Source organism: Varanus komodoensis, unplaced genomic scaffold (genome assembly GCF_004798865.1).
Source record: "Varanus komodoensis strain SLA01 unplaced genomic scaffold, ASM479886v1 scaffold10, whole genome shotgun sequence".
Taxonomy (NCBI): Eukaryota; Metazoa; Chordata; class Lepidosauria; order Squamata; family Varanidae; genus Varanus; species Varanus komodoensis.
The window spans coordinates 14,825,650-14,845,816 of NW_025335269.1; the positions used below are offsets into that span (position 1 = coordinate 14,825,650).

The 20,167-nt window shown below is 41.9% G+C and overlaps 1 protein-coding gene across 1 annotated transcript; it reads left to right on the top strand.

Moving 5' to 3' along the window:
* The first annotated feature begins 2,256 nt into the window (after window positions 1-2,256).
* Window positions 2,257-19,828, top strand: KIAA0895 (KIAA0895 ortholog). The gene is made up of 7 exons (XM_044419143.1): window positions 2,257-2,653; window positions 9,503-10,197; window positions 13,621-13,764; window positions 14,986-15,118; window positions 16,599-16,904; window positions 18,078-18,175; window positions 19,296-19,828. Exons 1-7 carry the CDS (start codon window positions 2,626-2,628, stop codon window positions 19,455-19,457), a joined length of 1,566 nt encoding a protein of 521 aa, XP_044275078.1. The 5' UTR covers window positions 2,257-2,625; the 3' UTR covers window positions 19,458-19,828.
* Window positions 19,829-20,167: the final 339 nt, after the last annotated feature.

A 20,167-nucleotide genomic window follows, 5' to 3' on the forward strand; every position in this document is an offset into this window, starting at 1 on the left:
GCTCTGACCAGAGCTACCGTAACCAAACTAAACGTTTTGTTAAGGACCCACCAGTACAGTGCCAGGAGAAAGGGATCAGACAGCACTTTATCTAAGGCCTCCTTAAACTTAAACCCCATTAAAATGGCCCATTTGAAGAGACCTCAACTGAGAGAAAAGTACTAATAGAGAGAAAGATCAGGAAGGGGCATGCACAGCAAAGACTGGACTCTGCTCTTACACACACCTTGTGCACTAAAAATTGGACCCCATCCCACACACACTTTATAATTGATTGGGGCAGAGCCAGGTCAGATGCCATATTGACCTGCTTTCTTTTGTCCACACTAAATGAAAAGAGTGAATGTACACAATGTTAAACAAAATGTGCCATCAAGGCTGGCCAGCCCTACTGTTAGGCAAAGGGAGGTATTCACAATAGTCAGTAGAGTTTTGCTAGCAGACCATTTTCTACCATTTTCCCTGATGCACCATGCTAGCCTATTCTGCATCCGCTAAGTTACTATAGCTGTTCCCACAGGCTGAACAACCCACAGGTTGTTGGGGATGGTGGGAGATAGTGGGAGTGCTGTCTGCAGTGTGTCTACCTCTTCCACCTTTACTCAGCACCCCACAAATGGTTTCTTCATAGGCTGTTGAGCTTGAAATTCCAGTCTGGACCACTGGGAGGTTTAGGGATTAAAGAACACAGTGGTCAGCCCACAAACAAATCATCAGTAAACTGCTGGGTTTTGCAGTCCCTAAATATTTTGCTTAAAAGATGGCTATATAATCAGCAGCTTGGAAACAGGTTTGGCAAATTTTCAGCTGTTAAAAGATGATGACAATGAAAACAGAGAGAGATTTCTTCCACTTCTAAAATTTAAGGGAATTGTTCCTTTCTCACTCCATTATTACATTCATTTTGAATCACATCTCAGCAGCAGAACAATGTTGTGGGTTCTGCTGTTTCTTTTTTGTTCTTTTGATCAAAGCAATGCTGTTTGTTTGAAGTCCGGAGATGCTAAATAAGGAAAGTGCTAACTAATCAAATCAAACATCTCTGAATCTTTGTATCGCAATAAACAAGTTTCAAAATGAAATGCAATAATATATCATCCTTTCTTTCCTGTCAGGTGTTTTATCCATGCCTTGAAGGCTTTCAAAGTATTAAGCTGCTTCTGGAAAGGAAAAAGAGTGTCTAAGAGAGACAGATGATGACACAGCACTCTCAATTCATCCAGGACTAGGACTGTAAAAGTAAACAATGTATGCAAGACCATCAGTATGTGGAACAAGCCTACCTGTGTCTGCTTAAAGAAATTAGCTAAGAGGATTCATGGAACTCAGTGAAGTTGGTTCAGGTATACAGATACAGCATTTAGAGCAAAAAGGATGCCATGCGTCAATTATATCTCCAACCTTGGGCAAGGATTCTGTGTTGGGAGCAGACTGCAGCTCCTTGCACCCCCAGCAGGCATGGGCATTGCTTCAAAGATGACAAGAGCTGTAGTCCAATACCTGCACTATATGTGGCATGACTGTGTCTGCCCTGCACATTAATTAATTGGTTAAAATTCTGTGTCACAATAGCCTAAACTTGGTGCCAAGACAAAAAACAGGACTCCACTGCCTGTGCAAATGGTGAAAATTTTTAAAATCAGTATATTCTTCAGGGTGCATCATTTATTTTGTGGCTGACTGTGATTGGGAGAAGCAAGAAAGGGCACGGAAGTTCTGTTCTAGTCAATTCTAGTAATTCCTTCTGACAGCAAAACAATTCTATAGGCACCGACCACCCATTTCAGAGTCTTAGCTTGGCATCCACTATGGACTTGCTCTTTAAAAAACAGAGGAGGGGACTTTACTATGGGTTTTCAAGCCTTGATCTACAGATCAAGTGTTTGGATGCTCTACGTAAAGCATTCGTAAATATGACACTTTCTCCAACTGTGATGTTCCACATGAAAACAATAGCTATTAAATTGATAGGCTAGCTTGTAAAACATAACGGAAGGAAGCGGAAAAGCCATTATCTCGGCTGCAGCTTTCTTAGACGTCCACACAAAAGTTGTTCGTTCACACAACAGTTGAGTGGCTCTGCGTGTCCTTCTTTTGCAACCTTGTTGCTCTTTTGCGTGTCCTCCTTTTTCGGAGTCCCAGCCGATTTATCTCCCGAGACTACAAGTCCCAGCGTACCGTACGCGCGCGCCTCGGCGCATTGTATTTTGGGAAATGTGGTCTCTGAAGAGAATCCCGTGCAGAAGTGCCCATTGCGCATCTGCAAACTCCTGTTGTGTTTCCTTGCTCTGTGGCATCTGCGAGGAAACGGAGGTGTCCTAGCAACGGACAGAGGTGCTCTCGGGCTGCTGTCTCCTCCAAAGCCCCTTTAGAAGGAGCAGCAGGGGAAGGAGAGGAAGGTGGCTGGCGCTGCCGGGAGATGCTAAAAAAGGCAGAGCGGCTCCCTGGACAAAGCCAGGCGTCCTTTTCGATTTGCTGCAGCTTTTTGTTCCTCGGCTTCAGCACTTGGCTCAGCCGCCTGCGTATATAAACAAAAGAATCCCATTCCCGCTTTTTCTCGGTTGTGTCTGCCCAGCTGTCCATGCTGGACTTGAATCCTCCAAGCACACCCACACCCACACATGAATGATGCTCGAATCCATCCGTGTCACTGGTGAGTATCGCGAATTTCTTCCCTTGCTTTTGCTCCATCGTTGTCTCGCTGCTGTTAGCAACGCAAAATCGTCCGAGTTGAAGCCAGACGGCCTGTCCAAACAGACACGGCTTTAAATGAGTGCCTAGCAGCACTTCCATCCGCTCCCCAAAATTTCCTGTAGAGTACTTACAGCATCGAGAAAAGCCAGGTTGGGTTTCAAATTCCGGATGAGAGGGCTTGCACTAGTCTAGTGTAAAAATGACTTAGCTGCCAAACACACTTGACAGCAGATATTTCCATACAGAGAGACCCTGGCACTGCCAATAAAAAGGTATTGCACAGCTATTCCATCTTGTACTCGTGGCTTCTTTGGCCTTTAAGGTGCTTCCAGGTGAAGCTTTTATTATGTAATTTCCCTTCCTCATCCATAGAATTTACCAGAATTTACAGGATGGTATCCCACTGTTTACGGTGGGGGTGGGGGGGGGGGGGGTGTCTACAAAAAAATAAAAAAATCAAGAAAAAGCTGCATAATGCCTTTTATTGTTTGTGCTAGGAGCCTCCCCTCTCTGCCCCCAAAGCATCTGTTGTCATGTTTATGGTAGGCCCACTGAAAACAATGGGACTGAAGTTGATTGCAATTAATACCTATGTTTGCCAGCAAACCCCTACCCACAATTCATCAAAGAAAACATTACACTCAAGAGTAATTAATTCATGCCTACAATTCCCCATTGACATCCTGATTACATGGAACTTAGAAATGTTCCATGTAATCAGAATAGAATTTTTTTAATAAATAAATAAATAAACTTATGTGAAAACATAGCAAGTACATTTAGTAGAGGTTTGGATTAAACAGAATGGGTTAACTTTTTGTGGGCATAAATACCTAGGCATGGGATAAGTAGTTAGGGTATCCTTTGCAAAAATTGCCCCATTGGTATATTTGTGAAACAAAAAAAAAAAAAATCAAGACTACAACATGGATTTCATTCCCCGCTCTCCACAGTAAATACTTTTGTATAGCCATGTCTCATTTTCTAGCTTGGTTCTGCCAAGGTATCTGCATCTTAGCCAAACAGAGTTTGTATATTCAGGGTAGCGTGGGATCAACCCATTGTCATAGTCAGGCTACGTACTGCTGAAGTTTGGTCTTACGGTGCCAGTCCCTCCCTGCAGAAGTGGGGGACCAATTCCGACAGTGTGAACTTGAAAACATATAGAATTCAAGGGACTGCTGAAAATGCCAGAGGACTTTTCGGTATCCAAATCCAGCATTTACATCAAGTCCCTTGCTGCACTATGTAAGGGCGAGTTGCAATAGACCATTGACATAATTGCCCTATTTGGCAGTGCAGAAGTTCTGGACAATGCACGGGTTCACATACCATGCTCTGTGAATAAGCCACAATTCACTGAACAACCCACAGTGTGGCTGACTATTCATTAATTAAAAAGTGTAAGCTATAATTCTTTTTTGAGATACAGATAATAAATAATATTGCAGCTCTTTAACTGCAGCAGCAAAGAGACCATGAACTAATACCATAATAATAATAAATTAATATATGTGTGGGGATGCATGTTAATTTGTGATGTTTTTAAGGCATGAAGAAGTCCACGTTACTTTGAAAATATCTTTTCCCAACGCTATTCTGCTACTGGAAAAGCTCAATCAACTATGTGCAGATAAAACGAGTTAACACATTCTGACAGGCTGTCATTTTTTGCTGAAATGACTGCAGATAGTGTATGGCCTTTGATTAGTAGAACTATAATGGGATCTAAAAGGGGCTGATAAACATTAAAGGTTCAAAGGGACAAGTAATAACTATACATCAAGCAACACTTGGTTTGAAACTAATATTGCCCGTATTACAAATATTCATTTAAATCTAATCTGCCACAGCTTGTGGATTCCTTAAATACAAACTTTTAAAAATTCATGCTTCTAGTCATCATAGCTTTGATATATTGAGACAGGTTTTGCTGAAAGAGTCAATATTCAGGTCTTTTTTTGGGGTGGGGGTGGCGGTATGTTTCTACCTCATGTCTACCCATCCTTTGTTTCTATATATGGAACCTGACTAAACCTCATAACAACTCCCTTTGTAAAAAAGTAGTAGAGCTATCAGAAATCTAATACCGATACTTCTTTCAAACAGAACAAGTGTATGCAACTCAACATACATATTACTGACTTAGAGAATTAAGATTAAGTTTGCTTGGTTGAGAATTCTGGATTTTGGCACAGAGCATCAAAGCCCATGGATAAATGTGTGTAAGAGGAATCACTGGAATAACCTTAATGGAGAGTGGTGGTGGTGAATTTGTAATTATTACAGCCATAGGAAGCTACTTTATGCTGTGACAAACCCATTGGGCCCACCTGTCTCACTGCTATCCTCAGTGGCTTGCACTGGTTCTTTGTTCCTACATCTAAATCAGAACTGCAGTTGCTGTGGGGCTGCTGGATCTTATGACTTTTCCTCTCTTCACTTCTCTTCCAAGCATTTATCAAACACTGTCGGCTATCAAAGGGCAGAAAGATATATGTGAAAGAAGGTGTTTATAAGCCATCAATGCATGTCCCTAAGCAGCATAGATCCTTATGCCATGGCCATGATGTACTCTGAATTTCAATAGAGAGGGAAGCAAGAATGACAAAGGGGAGGAGTTAGAAGTTAGGGGGCCTCAGAGTATGTGCAAAGTACACTTCTTTAACCACAGTTTCCACTACATGGCCATTAGGAGGATGGTTTTTCAAGTTGAGTAGGGTTGAGCCCAGTTAGTTGTAGGATTGTGAAGAAAGCCAATGGAAGCCTCACTAAAATAGATCCAAGGCATTATTATTTCACCAGGAAAGAGAGATGGGAAAAGCCCAAATGTTCATTTGGGTAGCATCTTTCTACTTTTTTTTGAACATGTGTGTTACTATAAGCCTTGAATAGTAAGACAGTTCAATACTTTCTGTTGCAAGTTGAGATCTGACAATCCTCTGTATGCTTGCTTAGAATTAAGTCCACTGAAGTTCGCTGAACTTACTCTCAAGTAGGTGGGCACAGGAATGTGAAGTTTGTTCATCAAAGGATACTATGACCACATTTGCCCCCAGGAAGCTTTATCTGATGTTTGCCGGAATAGCAGTTTGTGAGTCCTCTGGTACATGCCAAAACAAAACACAGAGATAAGCACCTTTAGGCTGGCTCTGATTAAGATGATCAGATCAGGCCAGCACTGTTCTGTGCTGGTTGGTGTTTTGCCAGCCATAAAAACACCAGAAAGCCAAACTAAATTTGTGCATTTTGTTTCTGTAAGCAGAAGGACAAGGGCTGGTATTTCTGATTCCATGTTTGCAGGCAAACTGAATGCAAAATACTGGCTTCTTTTTCCCCTTCCCACCTCACTCTGTTGACACATTTTATAGGACGTGCTGCATGCCATAGCATAACCTTATGACAGAATCTTTGTATTGGTGCATTTATTTATTTATATGCCAACCCTTATGCATGGCACCTCATTTTTCACCACTTTAGGGCAAGAATTTTGTCAGTCTAAAGTAATTATAACAAGGTCACAGGAATGAAATCTTTCAGAATGTTCCTCATTTATTGGCAAGATGGGATCTATTTTTAATATCAAAAATGTCATTGTCCTGTTCCATAAATGCTTGTTTTCGGTTTATGTATCATGTCATTGGATTCTGTAAGAACTGAAAAGGTAATGCAACTGATATTTCTCTATGGGTAAAATATAGGCCTAGTTTAAGGTTACCTTCCCCAACATGGTGCACTCTGCAACTCTCAACATTCCTGACCATTGGTCATGATTACTGGGACTCTTGGAAATTGTAGTCCAAACTATCAGGTGGACACCACCACCTTGAGAAAGGTTGGTCTAGAGTGAGTAACACTAAGGTTAGCAATGAGGTTACTAACACTAAGAAACACTCCTGCCAATCCCAAGAGTAGTTTTCTTTTAAAAACAATAATAATGCAAAACAAATGAATGAATAAATGCATGAACATTCCTGCAGTGCTTAAAAAAATGAGTGTGAGATTTTTATTTTTGAGCAGGTCTAACCCTATCATTAGGCAGAGTGAGGTGGCAGATACTGGGGGACATAGAAAAACAGTGCGATGTTGGAGGATAGAGCTCAGTTTATCACATGGCCTGCCCTGAGCCCACTAAGCTTATCTACTGCCTGAAGTGCAGTAATTACATGAGTTGGGAGAGGCTGTTGCTAATGTGTTAATATTCACTTGTCAGGCCAGTTGGCTTCTATACAGAGAATGACACAGGAACACCATCTTGTCTTTCTCAGGCTGCAGCATTGGTTGATTGATTTTAGGCATACCCTGCCTTTAAATCCCAAAATGGCACTCAAGGCAGCTTACAGAAATAATAGAAATGGCTTAAAACAATAATAAAGCCACAGCGTAATATACAGTAAAAGCATACAATCACTGAAAAATGATAATAGTAAAAATATCTTGGATGGCCTTGCCTGAAAGTCAGAGTGTCCCCCAAGATATGAGAGAGATGGAGAGACAGGCAGTGCTGGGCTGGTATTGGACACTGGCATGCATACATGTAATAGTACTGCAAAACTGGGTTTTCCTCTGTGGCTAAGGGAGACACTGTGAGCTCTTTTTGATCTATAATTGAATTTGGTTTTACCCTAAATGGGAGCAGTGCTAAGCATTCAGAGCTTTGGCATGACACACTTTTCTTCAGTCTTCATATCTGGTTCTAGGCAGTTACTATGTTGTCGCAAGTCATGTGATATGGAACAGGTAAGATGATAGTGTTTTGTTGGAACAACGGTTGATAGCCTAGGAAGGCACAAGGTTTGTGTTTTGCAGGACTACTCTACATCAGGCAAATGAAGAATCCAATATAGATTTGTATTGAATCTTGAAGTCAGGTGGGACCCTTTAAAGTACTGGTGTCTTGAAATATATAACCTGAACCCAGTGTGGGAGTAATGTGCTCATATACAACCATAATATCTTCTGGATTGAAGGGAGGGGGGTTGGAATGCATACTAATTTTTGTTTAACTTTAAAGCAGGGCAAAGGAACTTCCAACAAAACTCCACCATGGCCCCCTCCAGCCTGGAGATGAGTAGCGGTTCATCAGGCACAGGACCACAGTTGCTTTCAAGAATAATAATCATTTGTTGGGCAGCTTGTTTGGAGTTTACATGAAGCTAATACAAGAAGGAAAACTGCTTATATATTTCTAGTGTGCAAGAAACTGAGGAAGCTGCTGACTCAGTTCCAAAGCCACTCTAGTGCGAGAATGGATGAGATAGGAAGGTCTTTCCTCATCCCCGTTATCTGTGCTCTGAAGAAATATTCAGTGCTGCTCACAGTTGATATGATGACAAGGAATTATAAAAGCTGCAATCCATGGTGGATAAAAATAATTTAATTTAAAAATTTTAAATGAAACCCAGATTTTTAAAATTTAAATCAGATTTGTTAAAATAAAATGCTTTTTGAGGAAAATTCTATCTATAGTTTTCTATTTAAAATATATTATACTCCTAATGTTATTCATCATGAAATAAGGATTCATTTTTAATGATATAGCATGAGACAGTACATTCATGCAATAATTTTTAGGTAAATGAATTCCATTAATCCATTCACAATGTCATGCACTCCCAGAGGTTTCTGTCAGCTTATTGGGCAGTTTTTCTATCTAGAAGATATTACCACAGATGCTTGGTTTTACCATTCTCAAAACACTGAATTTGTGTCTGCGGAGATCACACGCCTCTTCTTCACTGCAAAAATGTTATAAAATGCAGAGTTGAAAAAAAGGCCTTAATCCCATTGTTCCTTTGCAAATCTATGTACCTCTGAAGTACCAAGTTTTCAAAATTTCAATGAATAGAAGATTATTGGGAGCAGAACAGATCTGCACAAGAAATTAAGTATGAGGAGGGAGGGGCAAGCAGTGAAAATGAAAATAAAAGCTTTTGAGAATATTCCAAAAGTCTTTGGATCTTTTTGTGTATAGCCTGAGGTTTATTACATTATTCTTTCCCAGGAGGGAAGAACCTATAATAGCAGCAAGCCATAAAAGAAACCCAGTTTGGGAATATTTTAATGAAGCTTCTCTATGCATGCGTGCAAAACCATTATTTAAATCTAGTCTTACTGACTAGTGATTTAAATTGATTCGATTTAAATCAAAACTACCATACTGCAGTCTAACACATCTGGATTGCACCATGTTCAAGAAAGCTGTCCTTCAGGATGAAATCTGCCAAGCAAATGACAGGTTTATGACTCTTTCAATCAGTGAGCAGCGCGTGTTGGCTTTTATATTTCCCACATGCTCAAACTGGTATGCTTTTGACAAGTTCAATGCACTCCACAGAAAGGGGAACATGTTTCCTAGCTTTTAAATATCAAGGCCTTTCTTGTTTTTCCTCTTCCTCTTCAGTCTTGTATTATTAAGGGGCACTTTCCTGACTCAAAAGCTGCATGTTTTACAAAAGGTGAATCCATTCTGGTTTGGGTTTTTTTGCACAATCTAAAATGTCACACTCCAAGTACTTACTATTTAATTAAATGTAGGCTTGTGCAGACTTCCCCAATCTAGTGCCTTCGAAATATTTTGGACTTCAGCTCCTTTATGCTTCAGCCAGCATGGCCAATGGTCAGAAATCCTGGGATTTGTAGCCCAAACATTTGGAGGGTACCAGGTTAGTGATGTCTGCTTTGTCTTTTTTCATGTCTGAATACAAATTACTTCTTCCTTGTTACATACAACTCTGTTAAAACCTTAAAGCCTCTTTCTGGGTTGAGTTTGTTTTTTGCCTAGTGATTTACTTTTAATTTCATGCAGAAAAACTTCACTGGCCGGAGCGAGAGTTCTCCAAAAAGACTGTCTTGAGTCCGGAAGAACACAAATCCATTCTTAAGAATGAAAGCAGCAGTGTTCAGCACCTATCCAGGTCAGGAATCCTTAAGGACACATTTACCACAGGCACTAGCAGCTACAATGTCCTCCTGCAGAGCAAAGAGGAGAGAAAGCACCTTTTCCAAAAAACCTCATCAGCCTACCACAAAAGGCACAGGAAGTCCACAAAACCTGCCAATGCTTTGCGAAGCAATGACCGCCATAAGATGAAGGCCCCACTACCTTTGCTTAGAAATGGGTGGTGCTGCCTCAGTAGGCAGCCATCTCTCTTTATCACCAGCTCCATGCCCAGCAGGGTCAGGTTGGCACACAGTATTTCCGTGGCAGGGAGCAGCATAGGATTGCCGGCTCAAGCCAGGGCCAAGGCCAAAAGGCACTCCTTCTCCAGCCTGACCAAGCCCAAACAGCTGCCAATGTCCAAAAGCTGCTTGAAAGAAGGGGAAGCCACTGGGAAAAAGCTCTGCATCCTCACCGCTATCAAACCTTCCAATGTGGAGAGGGAGAAGATGAAATTCTTCAAGTCTGAATTTACCTACAATCCACAGTTTGAATATGCAAGTTCAGCACTGTCCAGTGTGTTAGCAAAGCACAGCCATGCGTCCAACACCTTTCTTAAGCAGGTAAAGATAATTTTGACTTCTTGTTTCTTTCTTCATGCTTGCTGATGCTGTGCCTCTGCATCTCTCTCCCCTCTGATTTAGGTCTATTGTCTCTGATGATTGAATTTTTTAATTCTTTTAAACTTTATCTCCCTCCAAAGCCCCTCAGATTAACACCACCCATCCATTCAAGAGTCAGCAACATTTCGGATAGCATGGGATATTTTTGCTCCCCACCTGGAACCCCCATAGGCCACAATCCTGCCAATTCTGGAATGCCAAATCTCATGGGGGGCAGGAGCAGCAAACGCCCCCCCCCCCCCCAGCAGCTTGCTGCTGGAAGTCAAAGGACAGTGGTTCAGTGCCATCCGAAAGTTTCTGTTCCTGGCTACCTTCAAATTTCTGGCTTATACAACTTTCTGAAACAAAACGGGTACTTTATCCAACATGATGGGTAACTTGTGCCCCTCCAGACGTTCTGGCCCACAATTTCCAAGATCCTTCACAATTTTGCCTGTGCTGACTAGGTCTGATTGAAGGTGTAGGCCAAAACATTTGAAGGTCACAATTTGCCCACACCTACACCGGAATGATGCCAGAAAAATGCAAATGTAAATGCTATAATAATAATGAGTTTCTCGGCAGCATATACTTTAACTTTATGCTTAACTTATACTTTATCTTCAGATTCTTTCTAAAAGTTAGCAAAAGGAGAGACTGACCTAGGGGAAGACATTCCAAAGGAAAGGTGCCATGTCTGAAAAGACCTTGTGTCCTCATTGCTTTCCACCTTTCCTTAGAAGCAGGAGGCACTGGAAAAAGACCTTCAGAGCCAGTTGGGTTCATGTAGGAGCAAGCAGCCCAGCATAGTGAACTCCAGGTGCAAATCCAACAGCAAAACAGCCTTTTCATGGGCACTCATGCTATGATGGTTTGGCATCCAAATGCATTTTAAAATCTTGGGTTATCATCTTAATTTGATCATAATTTACTGGGCAAAATGGGATTGGGAGAATCTACACAAAAAGATAAACTAATTGGACAATTTTCATATCAGAGTTTGATTTATTTAAAGATAGAAAACTGACATTTTGCTATACAGTACAAATTGATTGCAGAATAATTATTTGAAAAATAGTATTAATGCAAAGAAATAGGGAGGGAAACCATGTGTATATTTTTTCATACCCTGCAGGCACAGTTAGTGCATTAACATGTATTGACTTTCTTTTCATTTAATGAATGTTGAAGACTTTCACATAATGCATTCTGTTTGCTTGGGGCAGTGAACTGTCTTTCTGTGCCCTTGATTGTGCATAAAAGTCTGCAGCCAGGATGGATAGAAAAGCACATTTGGTTCAGTTTAGATGGGTAATTGTTCAGTTACCTATTTCATAGTACAAGCTCAGTTTTTCTGTGATATAAATTCACTAAGTTCAGTGGCGGGCAATATATAGGACAAAACATCTGGAGGGTCACAGCTCCTGTGATCCCTCACCTTTGGCTGTGTTGGCTAGTGCTGATGGGAGTTACAGTCCAAAACATCTGGAGAACCAAAGTTTCCCCACCCCAGCTTAGTTAAAAGCTTAGGCTTGTTCCTGAATGAGCAAGCTTCATAATGCACTTCAGTGGAGGGGATGGCTCCACCTGTGCAAAAGAGACATGCACAGAGCTGCTTTCTCCACCCTAAAGGATGGAGAAGTCCTTGTTAATGTAGGAAACCTCTCAGGTGGACTCTCATACCCCAAAGAGATATTGCAGGATCTCAGTGTTTATGAACATGGTTAAGTTGATAACTCATCTCACTTCCATCTGTTTCAACAGCATTCAAAATTATTTTAAAAATGTGTCATTTTGCCTCTTCCTAAGTACTGATACATGGATTTCTTTAAAAAGGCATCATTAGGAATTCAGCATGAAAGCTGCAACATTAATTTCATAATGCTGAGAAGAAGGGCATGATAGTGAAGCTACTTTGCACAAAGATTTCAGATGGATGTTAGGGGAAACAATGGGACCAATGACCTAGAGTAGAAATGGACTCTCTCCCACTAGAGGTCATCAAGCAGAGGCTGGGCAGTCATCCACTGAGATACTCTACCTCTGGATTTCCTGCACTGAGTGGGAGGCAAGCTAGATGGCCTTCAAGCCCCCCTCCCCCCCAACACTATGGTTATGAAAGGAGAAAAACACTAGGCAGGTTAGCAGTGGTAGGGATTAGATAACCTGCCTAGTGCTTTTCTCCTACCCATGAACTACTGTTCTGTTGTTTAAATCAGATTTCCCTACCCTTTATACATAAAAACCCTGAAAAATGCATTTGCTTCTGTGAGGTCAGCATTTCCGTTTCATTGGAAGTCAATGGAAATCAGGTGTCTGGTATCGATGACTTGGAAGCCTTCCCTGCAGCTGCTGCTGTTTTTCTCTCACTTTCTTTCATGCTGTTCTCTTCTCCTTTATGGCTTTTGAAAATAAAGGAAATCCAATGAAGAAAAGGATTTTGCCAGAAGATAAAATATTAAAGGGAACAGCCTGTTGAAATGAAACCATTGTTTGTTCAATAGAAACCAGATCCATAATGCCTGACAGGTACCTGTTAGCATTCTGGGACTTCTGTTAAGGAAACTGGAGACCGATCACTCTGAATTATTTAAATGGCCCATTGCAAAGTGCCTTATTCTCTTTCTTTGGCAGTGGAAAGCACATTTTCTTATAAGTGCCTAATATAGCCTTCCTCAGCCTGATGCCCTTCAGATATGTAGAACTGCAATTCCCATAAACTTGCTGGCTGTGGTATGATAAAGTCCAACCCATCTGGAGGACATTAGGCCAGGGAGAGCTGATCTAACATATCACCAGCATTCCTGTCACAGTCTGGAATTCCCATTCCAGCCCTGGAATTTCATTGGTGGGGAAAGGAGGTTCTGAGGAATGACTGGAGCTCCCCTCCTGGCCAGAGCAGCCTCAATCATCTCAACATGCTACCTCCTCTCTGAAACGAATAGAACAATCTGCACATTGCAGTGCAGAGATGGGTCCACTTTCTAGAACAATAGAAGATGCCCCCCCTCTTTGGCCTGGCTCACACATAAAAGGAAGCCATTGTAGGGAAATTTCCCTATGCAGCTTCCCATTGTAGTAACCACCACTCTGAATATTCAAGCCTTGGCAGGGATACAGAGTAGCTTATTGTGACATGTGAGGGTTGATAAGTTGCTTAGAACCTTACAATCACCCATGAGTTCTGGGTGGCTTGTCAGGTTTGCATGTAACAGCATGAAATCTATTGCCATGCTTGATTATTCAACTTGGTGGCCACTGCTGCAACAAAACTAGTATAATCCAAAGACCTATTGCCAGAGGAAACCCAGTCACTATGACATCACATTAGAAGCTTCAGCCGATTTAGCATTTGTGTGTGTTCTGCTTTTGTCTCTTGTACAGGCCATCAAAATTATGGAACTGACCTTGCAAAAATATGGAAGCTATGAAAATTTTGAGCAGGCCACTGGAGGAAGCCTGCTGCCTAGAAGTCGCATCTGGAATCATGTCAGGAAATACATGACGAAAGAAGGCTGCTTAGGCGAGGTTGGATCACTTACAGAAGCATCATTTTGAACGATTGAGAAGGACTTGCCCATATGTGTCTGACTCATAGTCTTACCACTGCTCAGTACTGGTTGCTAACAGGGAAAGGCTTCTGCAGCAGCTGCCCAGCTGGTCCTGAAGAGGGAGGAAGCCACATTGTGGAGTGAGATTTCTAGGACCTTTAAGCGAAAGGCATACTAGGGCTGGTTTACACGTCACTGAAAGCCACCCTGGGGTAATTAAGCTGTGGGGCACCAGGGGAATGCCAGCTGCCATTTCCAGTGTGCGGGCCTTGCATATTCCAGCACCTGGGTTTGCCTGATGTAACAAGCCATGTCAGTTGCTGTTTGCAGCTTGTGTATTCAAACTGGCAGCCAACATGCACTGCAGCTACCCATGATTTAAGTAAAACCCTGTGGACAGTTTGATTGTGCAAACCATCACTACTGCCAGTGGTGCCAAGCCTTGTGTGGTCGAAGTGCTGGGATGTTTTGATAAGCAGGGATGATGTTATTATCTGCAAGCCCCTTCATGGCTTGCATGTTATCTCTGAGCATAGCTTCAACTATCACAGCAGCTAAGTGTTCCTGGTGCTGACAAAAGAAACTGCTCATCTTTTTCTGTTCGGGGTACACGTGTAGGTCTCTCTACTGCATTCTCATGGAATCTCAGATGTTTTCAGCTAAGGTCCAAAATGCTAACTAAATTGTCCTTGTCCATTGATTATTCCATGAATGTCAGCTGATCCTATTGTCTTCATAGCAGGCTGCTTTCAGATTCAACATAGGGAGACATTTGTGGTGACTGTCATGATGAATGTCAAAACTTACCACCCCATCACTGATGACTATCTGAACTCTTTCCCACTGGAGCAGGATAGAAAGTGGAGAGCAGGGAGCTATGATAAATTGGAAAAAAAAAGTGAAACAACAAATGGCAAATAGGAGTTTGATTGCTTACCAAAACATAAGCACTATTCAATGGGTATCCATAGTAGTAACATAGCTACATACTATACAGCAATCTAGGTAGTCAAAATTGTGCTGTCACTGGCAGCATTACAGAAGGAGGTGGGGAGAATTCACATTCTTCTAGTAAGATTTCTTTTCACATTTGTCTTGACACTTCGTGCATGCTGTTATAGATAGTTACAAAAATGGACATCTAGCTACATCTATGACCAAAATGACTTTAGTAACCTTAGCATTTGTTTTCTTTCAGATTGTAGTTCATCTCTCTGAAGATTTGCTTTCTCGAGCCTCAATGACAATAGTGAACGGCCGTCCAACTCTTACTATCAATATTTCCACTGCCCGTGAACACTGGCTGGAAGGGATGCTGCGGCATGAAATAGGTACCCAAATAAGTAATGGGGTGACTTTATTCCATATAAAGATGTATCCACAATTATCAGGTGCCTTTCTAACAAGGGTGCTGTTGAATATTGTGCTTACATGTAGAGTGTCCACCATAAAGATGGTATGGATCTGAGTCCACTGACCCAAGACTGGGGCAGACTGAGTTTAGCTTGAGAAGCTAAGGAGGCAGTTCAGCAGGTTGAAGAGCAGGCAAAGGATGAAGGGAGTCAGGAACTTTCTGTCAGTGAGATAGCAGTAGAATGGCAGCTTGCTGGACATGGATATTAAGGTCACTGCAAGACCAGGCTAAGAAGCCATCGTGGTCTGGAGAATCTTAGGATCAGTGGAGCAAACTTTCTTAAGAGGCTGGGTAAATTTGGCATGGGAATGAATCTTAAGGGAGATGCTTAAGATTTTTGGTCTTATTGTTTCAAAGTGGTAAGGGACAAAGAGTGGCTTCCAGAACACTGCAGTAATATATAGATTTTTCTGCAGCATTTTGTAAAGCTGGTTGCTGGGAAAATGGGTGATAAGAAGAGGGAGTTTGATATTTTTCCCACCTTTCCAGCCATCCTTAATCCCTCAGCCCCACTTTCCAGCTGAGACCCAAAACCAAAAATAAACCCAAGTGGTGGAAAGATGGGGCAGGGGGGATTTTCAGGGCAGGGGAACCAGCAGGCACACTGAACTCCTGCTCCTGTATTTGGCTGGGAAACTGCTCTTGCCAAGGCAACATAGTTCTTCCTTTAAGTTGAGTGCACAGTTTTTTGGCCCTGAAGGCCAAATGTGATGTTGGGTCAGGGATTGGGGGCCATGAACATATGTGCACTTGCATGCACACACACACCATGTGCATGCACACATGCATATATCCCACTGAACCTGATACAGAGTGTTTGTTCCTCACTGCTTGGGGTGATGAGGAAAGGGCGATCTGTATCAGGGCTGCTGGGAAAGAGGGTAGACTGCTTGCAATTGGGGAATTGGCAGGGAAGACTGTGGTTGTGGGTTGAGGTACTGATTAGGGGCTGACCCTAAGGCTTTGGGTGGTCATATGTGGCCACTTGTTGTGTACCCACTCCTTAAACAGAGGGAAGGATCATACAACACAAGAAGTCATGGTGAACTCTTTCAGTTGTGGGGCTGTTGTGTCTTCCAGACCCAGTTCTGGAGTTCCTGCATGGTAGGATTGGTTTCCACATTTCACCAGTAAGTTCAGGCAAAAATCCATGTGCCACAGAAATAGTGTGTGAACCCAGCTAGGGTCTATAGCCTGCCAAGTACAAATCTTGTTGAAATAAAAAGGAATTTCAGAAGTAGGATGTTTGGTTCAACATAGTTTGCTTGTGGAGTCTCTTGTTTTCTTGGGAACTCTCAAATTTGGTTTTGCTGTTTCCACCCTGGTAGTCATTTGTGTACTTACAGTTAATATTCTGACACTGCCTGTATGATTTATTTATTTTTCCTGTTTTACAGGGACTCATTATCTTAGAGGCATTAACAACAACAGCCAACTTTGGAGCAGCTGGAGTGGGCGCAGAAAGCATGGTTTAAAACCCATTAACCCTACTGAGGAAGGCCTGGCAAGTATTCACAGTGTTCTGTTCCGAAAGGATCCCTTCCTGTGGAGGGCTGCCCTGTTGTATTACACTGTCTACCAAGCCAGTCAACTGTCCTTCACTCAGCTCTTTCAGGACATTGGGAGATTTGTCACAGACCCCAATACTAGATGGGATTATTGTGTTCGAGCCAAGAGGGGCTGGACGGATACTTCCCAACCAGGTAAGGGGTTTTTGTTCTTTATCTCAAATGTTTTCTGTCCTTTGAAGCTGTAAGTTAAATTGAGGGTCCCAGTAAAGCTCAAAAGACACAGGATATTGTTAGCAAAGAAGCCTGAAAGTGAAATGTTCAAAAGAGCTTTGCCGGGAAAGAGGTACAGTTAAATTAATACAGAATTTTCAAAATAAAATGTTGCCATTACAAGAGGAAGAGGATTCCGATTGTGGAGATGGTTGGTCTCCAAGATCACAGTTTGACCTTGTTCAACAAGTCCTGGGTATGAATCTGGGATCTGTCTTTCGTTAGTGGAAGGGACTTTCTGCAAGATGAAAGGTCTGATAATTCAGGGGAATCCTGACTGACTGCCCCCCCACCCCCGCCCACACACACCCCATTGCTTGTCCCTAATCAGCAAGGATCTTCTGACTTTCAGGGCACTGGAGGGGCTACTATGGGAAGCCCACTTTCAGTAACACTTTTGCCATACCCAGCATAAGTCAGGATCCAACCCAGATATCCAGACTGTTGTCTCAGATATTGTTCAAGAGGATTTCCCACTCCTTGAACTGCTGTCTAATTATGATGAAGGGCAAGGATTTAAGAAGATTAGACTCGTAGTTGTACAGGTCTACAGAGGAGAATATTTGCAGCACATAAAGTTGCAACATCATAAAGATAGAATGATACACATTTTGTTTCATTGCCACTGTTACTGAATCACTCCATCTTAAGTGCTCATAACTTAGAGCAACATGTTTTATGAAAGGAATTTTAGTCGTCTTTTTCAGTAGGATTAAGTTGGGATATATTAAAATACTTCACTTAGTTAGGGATTGGGTCAAACTAAATAATCTGCAACCTGATCCCAAGTTGAATTTACTCAGGAGTAAGTCCCAGTGAGTTCAATGACACTTAGTTTTTAGTAAATGTTTAGGATTGCAGCCTTAGAGAACAATCTTTGTACATGATAATTTGAAAGTAAATCACACTGAGTTCAGAGGGACTTATTCCCCTGTATGCATGCATAGGATTGCAGCATTAGTGTAAAATCTTTTGTAATAATCATGCTAGGTATACAAGGATTGTTCTTCTTTTCTTGCTTGTGCAGACTTGCTTGATGAAGGTTTTGCTTTCTTCCAAAACTGGAAGTCACCTGCATAAAACTAATTCTTTTAGGCTGTTTCAGTAAAGATCAGGTCTACCTGGATGGCATCCTCCGGATTCTGAGATACCGACATTCCATTGACTTCTATTTACTGACAGCTCTAGGAAAGGTAGGTGAAATTATTGACTGAGTGAACAAATAGACAATATAATATGGAACCCTTTTCTGTTAAACATGTGCAAGTAAGGATGTGAAGGTATTGCAAGTGGAGCAGTGTACTCCCTCCCACATCCCTCACTTTCGCTTTTAATCAGCAACTTATAATCAGCCAGGTCCTATGTTGTTGAGCATTGGGGGGTTTTAGGGAACAAACAACCCAGTGTTTAATTTAATGGCAAACTATGGGTTAACTGCTCCTAAACAACCCACTGTTCCAGTTTCAACATTATACTTAACTCATGATAGTAATTTATTGATTAAAAGCAGAATCAGCCGACATGCCTGATCGCCATGCCCACTTGTACATGGTGAACCAGGCCTTCAATCGCTCGGGGACAGTATTCAGAATTCTACTTTCCTCCTCTTATGCAGGTGCCAGTCTTTTCAGTGGGGATTCCACAGGAATTTCATTGTAGTTTATTTATGCTTTTAGAAGTGTCTCCCTAGCTTACGCCTAAGTAAAATACTAAAATCCATATTAACGCAACTCCTTCATTAGACCAAAATACTGTGCAGGCTTTTGAGTTCTTTGGTACTGTTACTCTGGCAAGATCCCAGCATGGCATCACACTCCATTTCAAGCACTGCATGCTGATCCCCTGGGATGGCAAGTGTAGCCAAGTGTGCAGCTCTGTTCAGATGAAGCCCTCCTATATTGCCTTGTATCTGCCTTGGTTCAGGCCTCAAGGAGATCTCTTCCATGCTTCTGATTTAGTACAGAGGGCAATATCCAGTGGGGAGTGCATGCCCCTGCCAATTCTGTTGTGCAGGCGGTGGACCCTGCTGATTCCATTGTGCACATGAGACATACTGCCTGCCCCAAAATGAGCAGAAATGTTAATTTCTGGGTTGAGTCAGGTCTGCAGCGCAACCTTATGTGAACTTTTCCAGTTGCAAGGATTTCCATTCAGTCTGGGCTTCCCCTGTGTGCACTAAAATTCCACTGTGCAAGTGCTCAGCACCACTTGTGAAAAGAAATTGTCTGGACTCCAAAGCTGATATGGTGGTGGGACCATATTTGGAAAATGAGATCTTGTGAAATAAGTTTGCCCTCTCTTTCTTACATGCAGGTCTCCTATGAGGATGTGGATCGCCTGAAAGATTTGGGGATGACAGAGAACATGAGAGTGCCACACTTTTTGCAAGACTACACCCGGTACATTGAACACCTGGAGAAGATCATGGAAGTCAATGAGCTGTCTGACACTGAGCTCCAGGCTCTTGTACCCTAGGCCAGCGACACTTGTCTGCTTCTTTTCCATCAGACTGGACCACAGGAAAGCCCCATCTCACAGAAGTGGATAAGCTAACCCCCGCCCCCCTTTTTGGATGCCTGGCAGACATCTATATATTCTTCATTTTGTTTTTAATGGAAGTTAAACCACAGCTACAAATCCAGAAGTCATTTACTTTCAATTAAAAAAAGCTATTTCCCACCCCTATATTAAGGTATATGAAAGATTTTGTAAATTTTCAAGATTAAATTATAACTGGAAAACAGACATGTTCTTTAAGAAAGCTTTTGTGTAGATTTGCCCATGCTATTAATCCGTATTACAGGCTTTTGAAGCTTCTTCCCCTTCCCCTTCCCCTTCCCCTTCCCCTTCCCCTTCCCCTTCCCCTTCCCTTTCCTTTCCTTTCCTTTCTTGATGGCACAGTGTTACCTACAACCTAATGGGTAATGTTTTTAGAGCTTAGCTCTTCTTATTTTGTTCAACCTGTTAGCTTGTTGGTTGTATTTGATTACTTTGGATAATTTCCTTAAGAAGTTTTTGAAAGAGTTGAAGAACTTCTGAACATGTTGCTGTTTTGTATATTCCTTTAAATTAGTGCAGTGTGTGTCCTGTTTGCTTTTTGGAAGAATATATACGCAAGTGTGCATTTTTTAGTCCTAGTCTAAAATGTGGACCATATTACACGGTTAGGCCTTGTTTGTATGTTA

What these genes read in the sequence shown, in the direction of transcription:
- KIAA0895 (XM_044419143.1), top strand. Translation starts at nt 2,626, where the DNA reads ATGATGCTCGAATCCATCCGTGTCACTG. An exon ending in GACGGATACTTCCCAACCAG is followed by an intron (nt 16,905 to 18,077) that starts GTAAGGGGTTTT and finishes TAATTCTTTTAG; the next exon opens with GCTGTTTCAGTAAAGATCAG. An exon ending in TACTGACAGCTCTAGGAAAG is followed by an intron (nt 18,176 to 19,295) that starts GTAGGTGAAATT and finishes TCTTACATGCAG; the next exon opens with GTCTCCTATGAGGATGTGGA.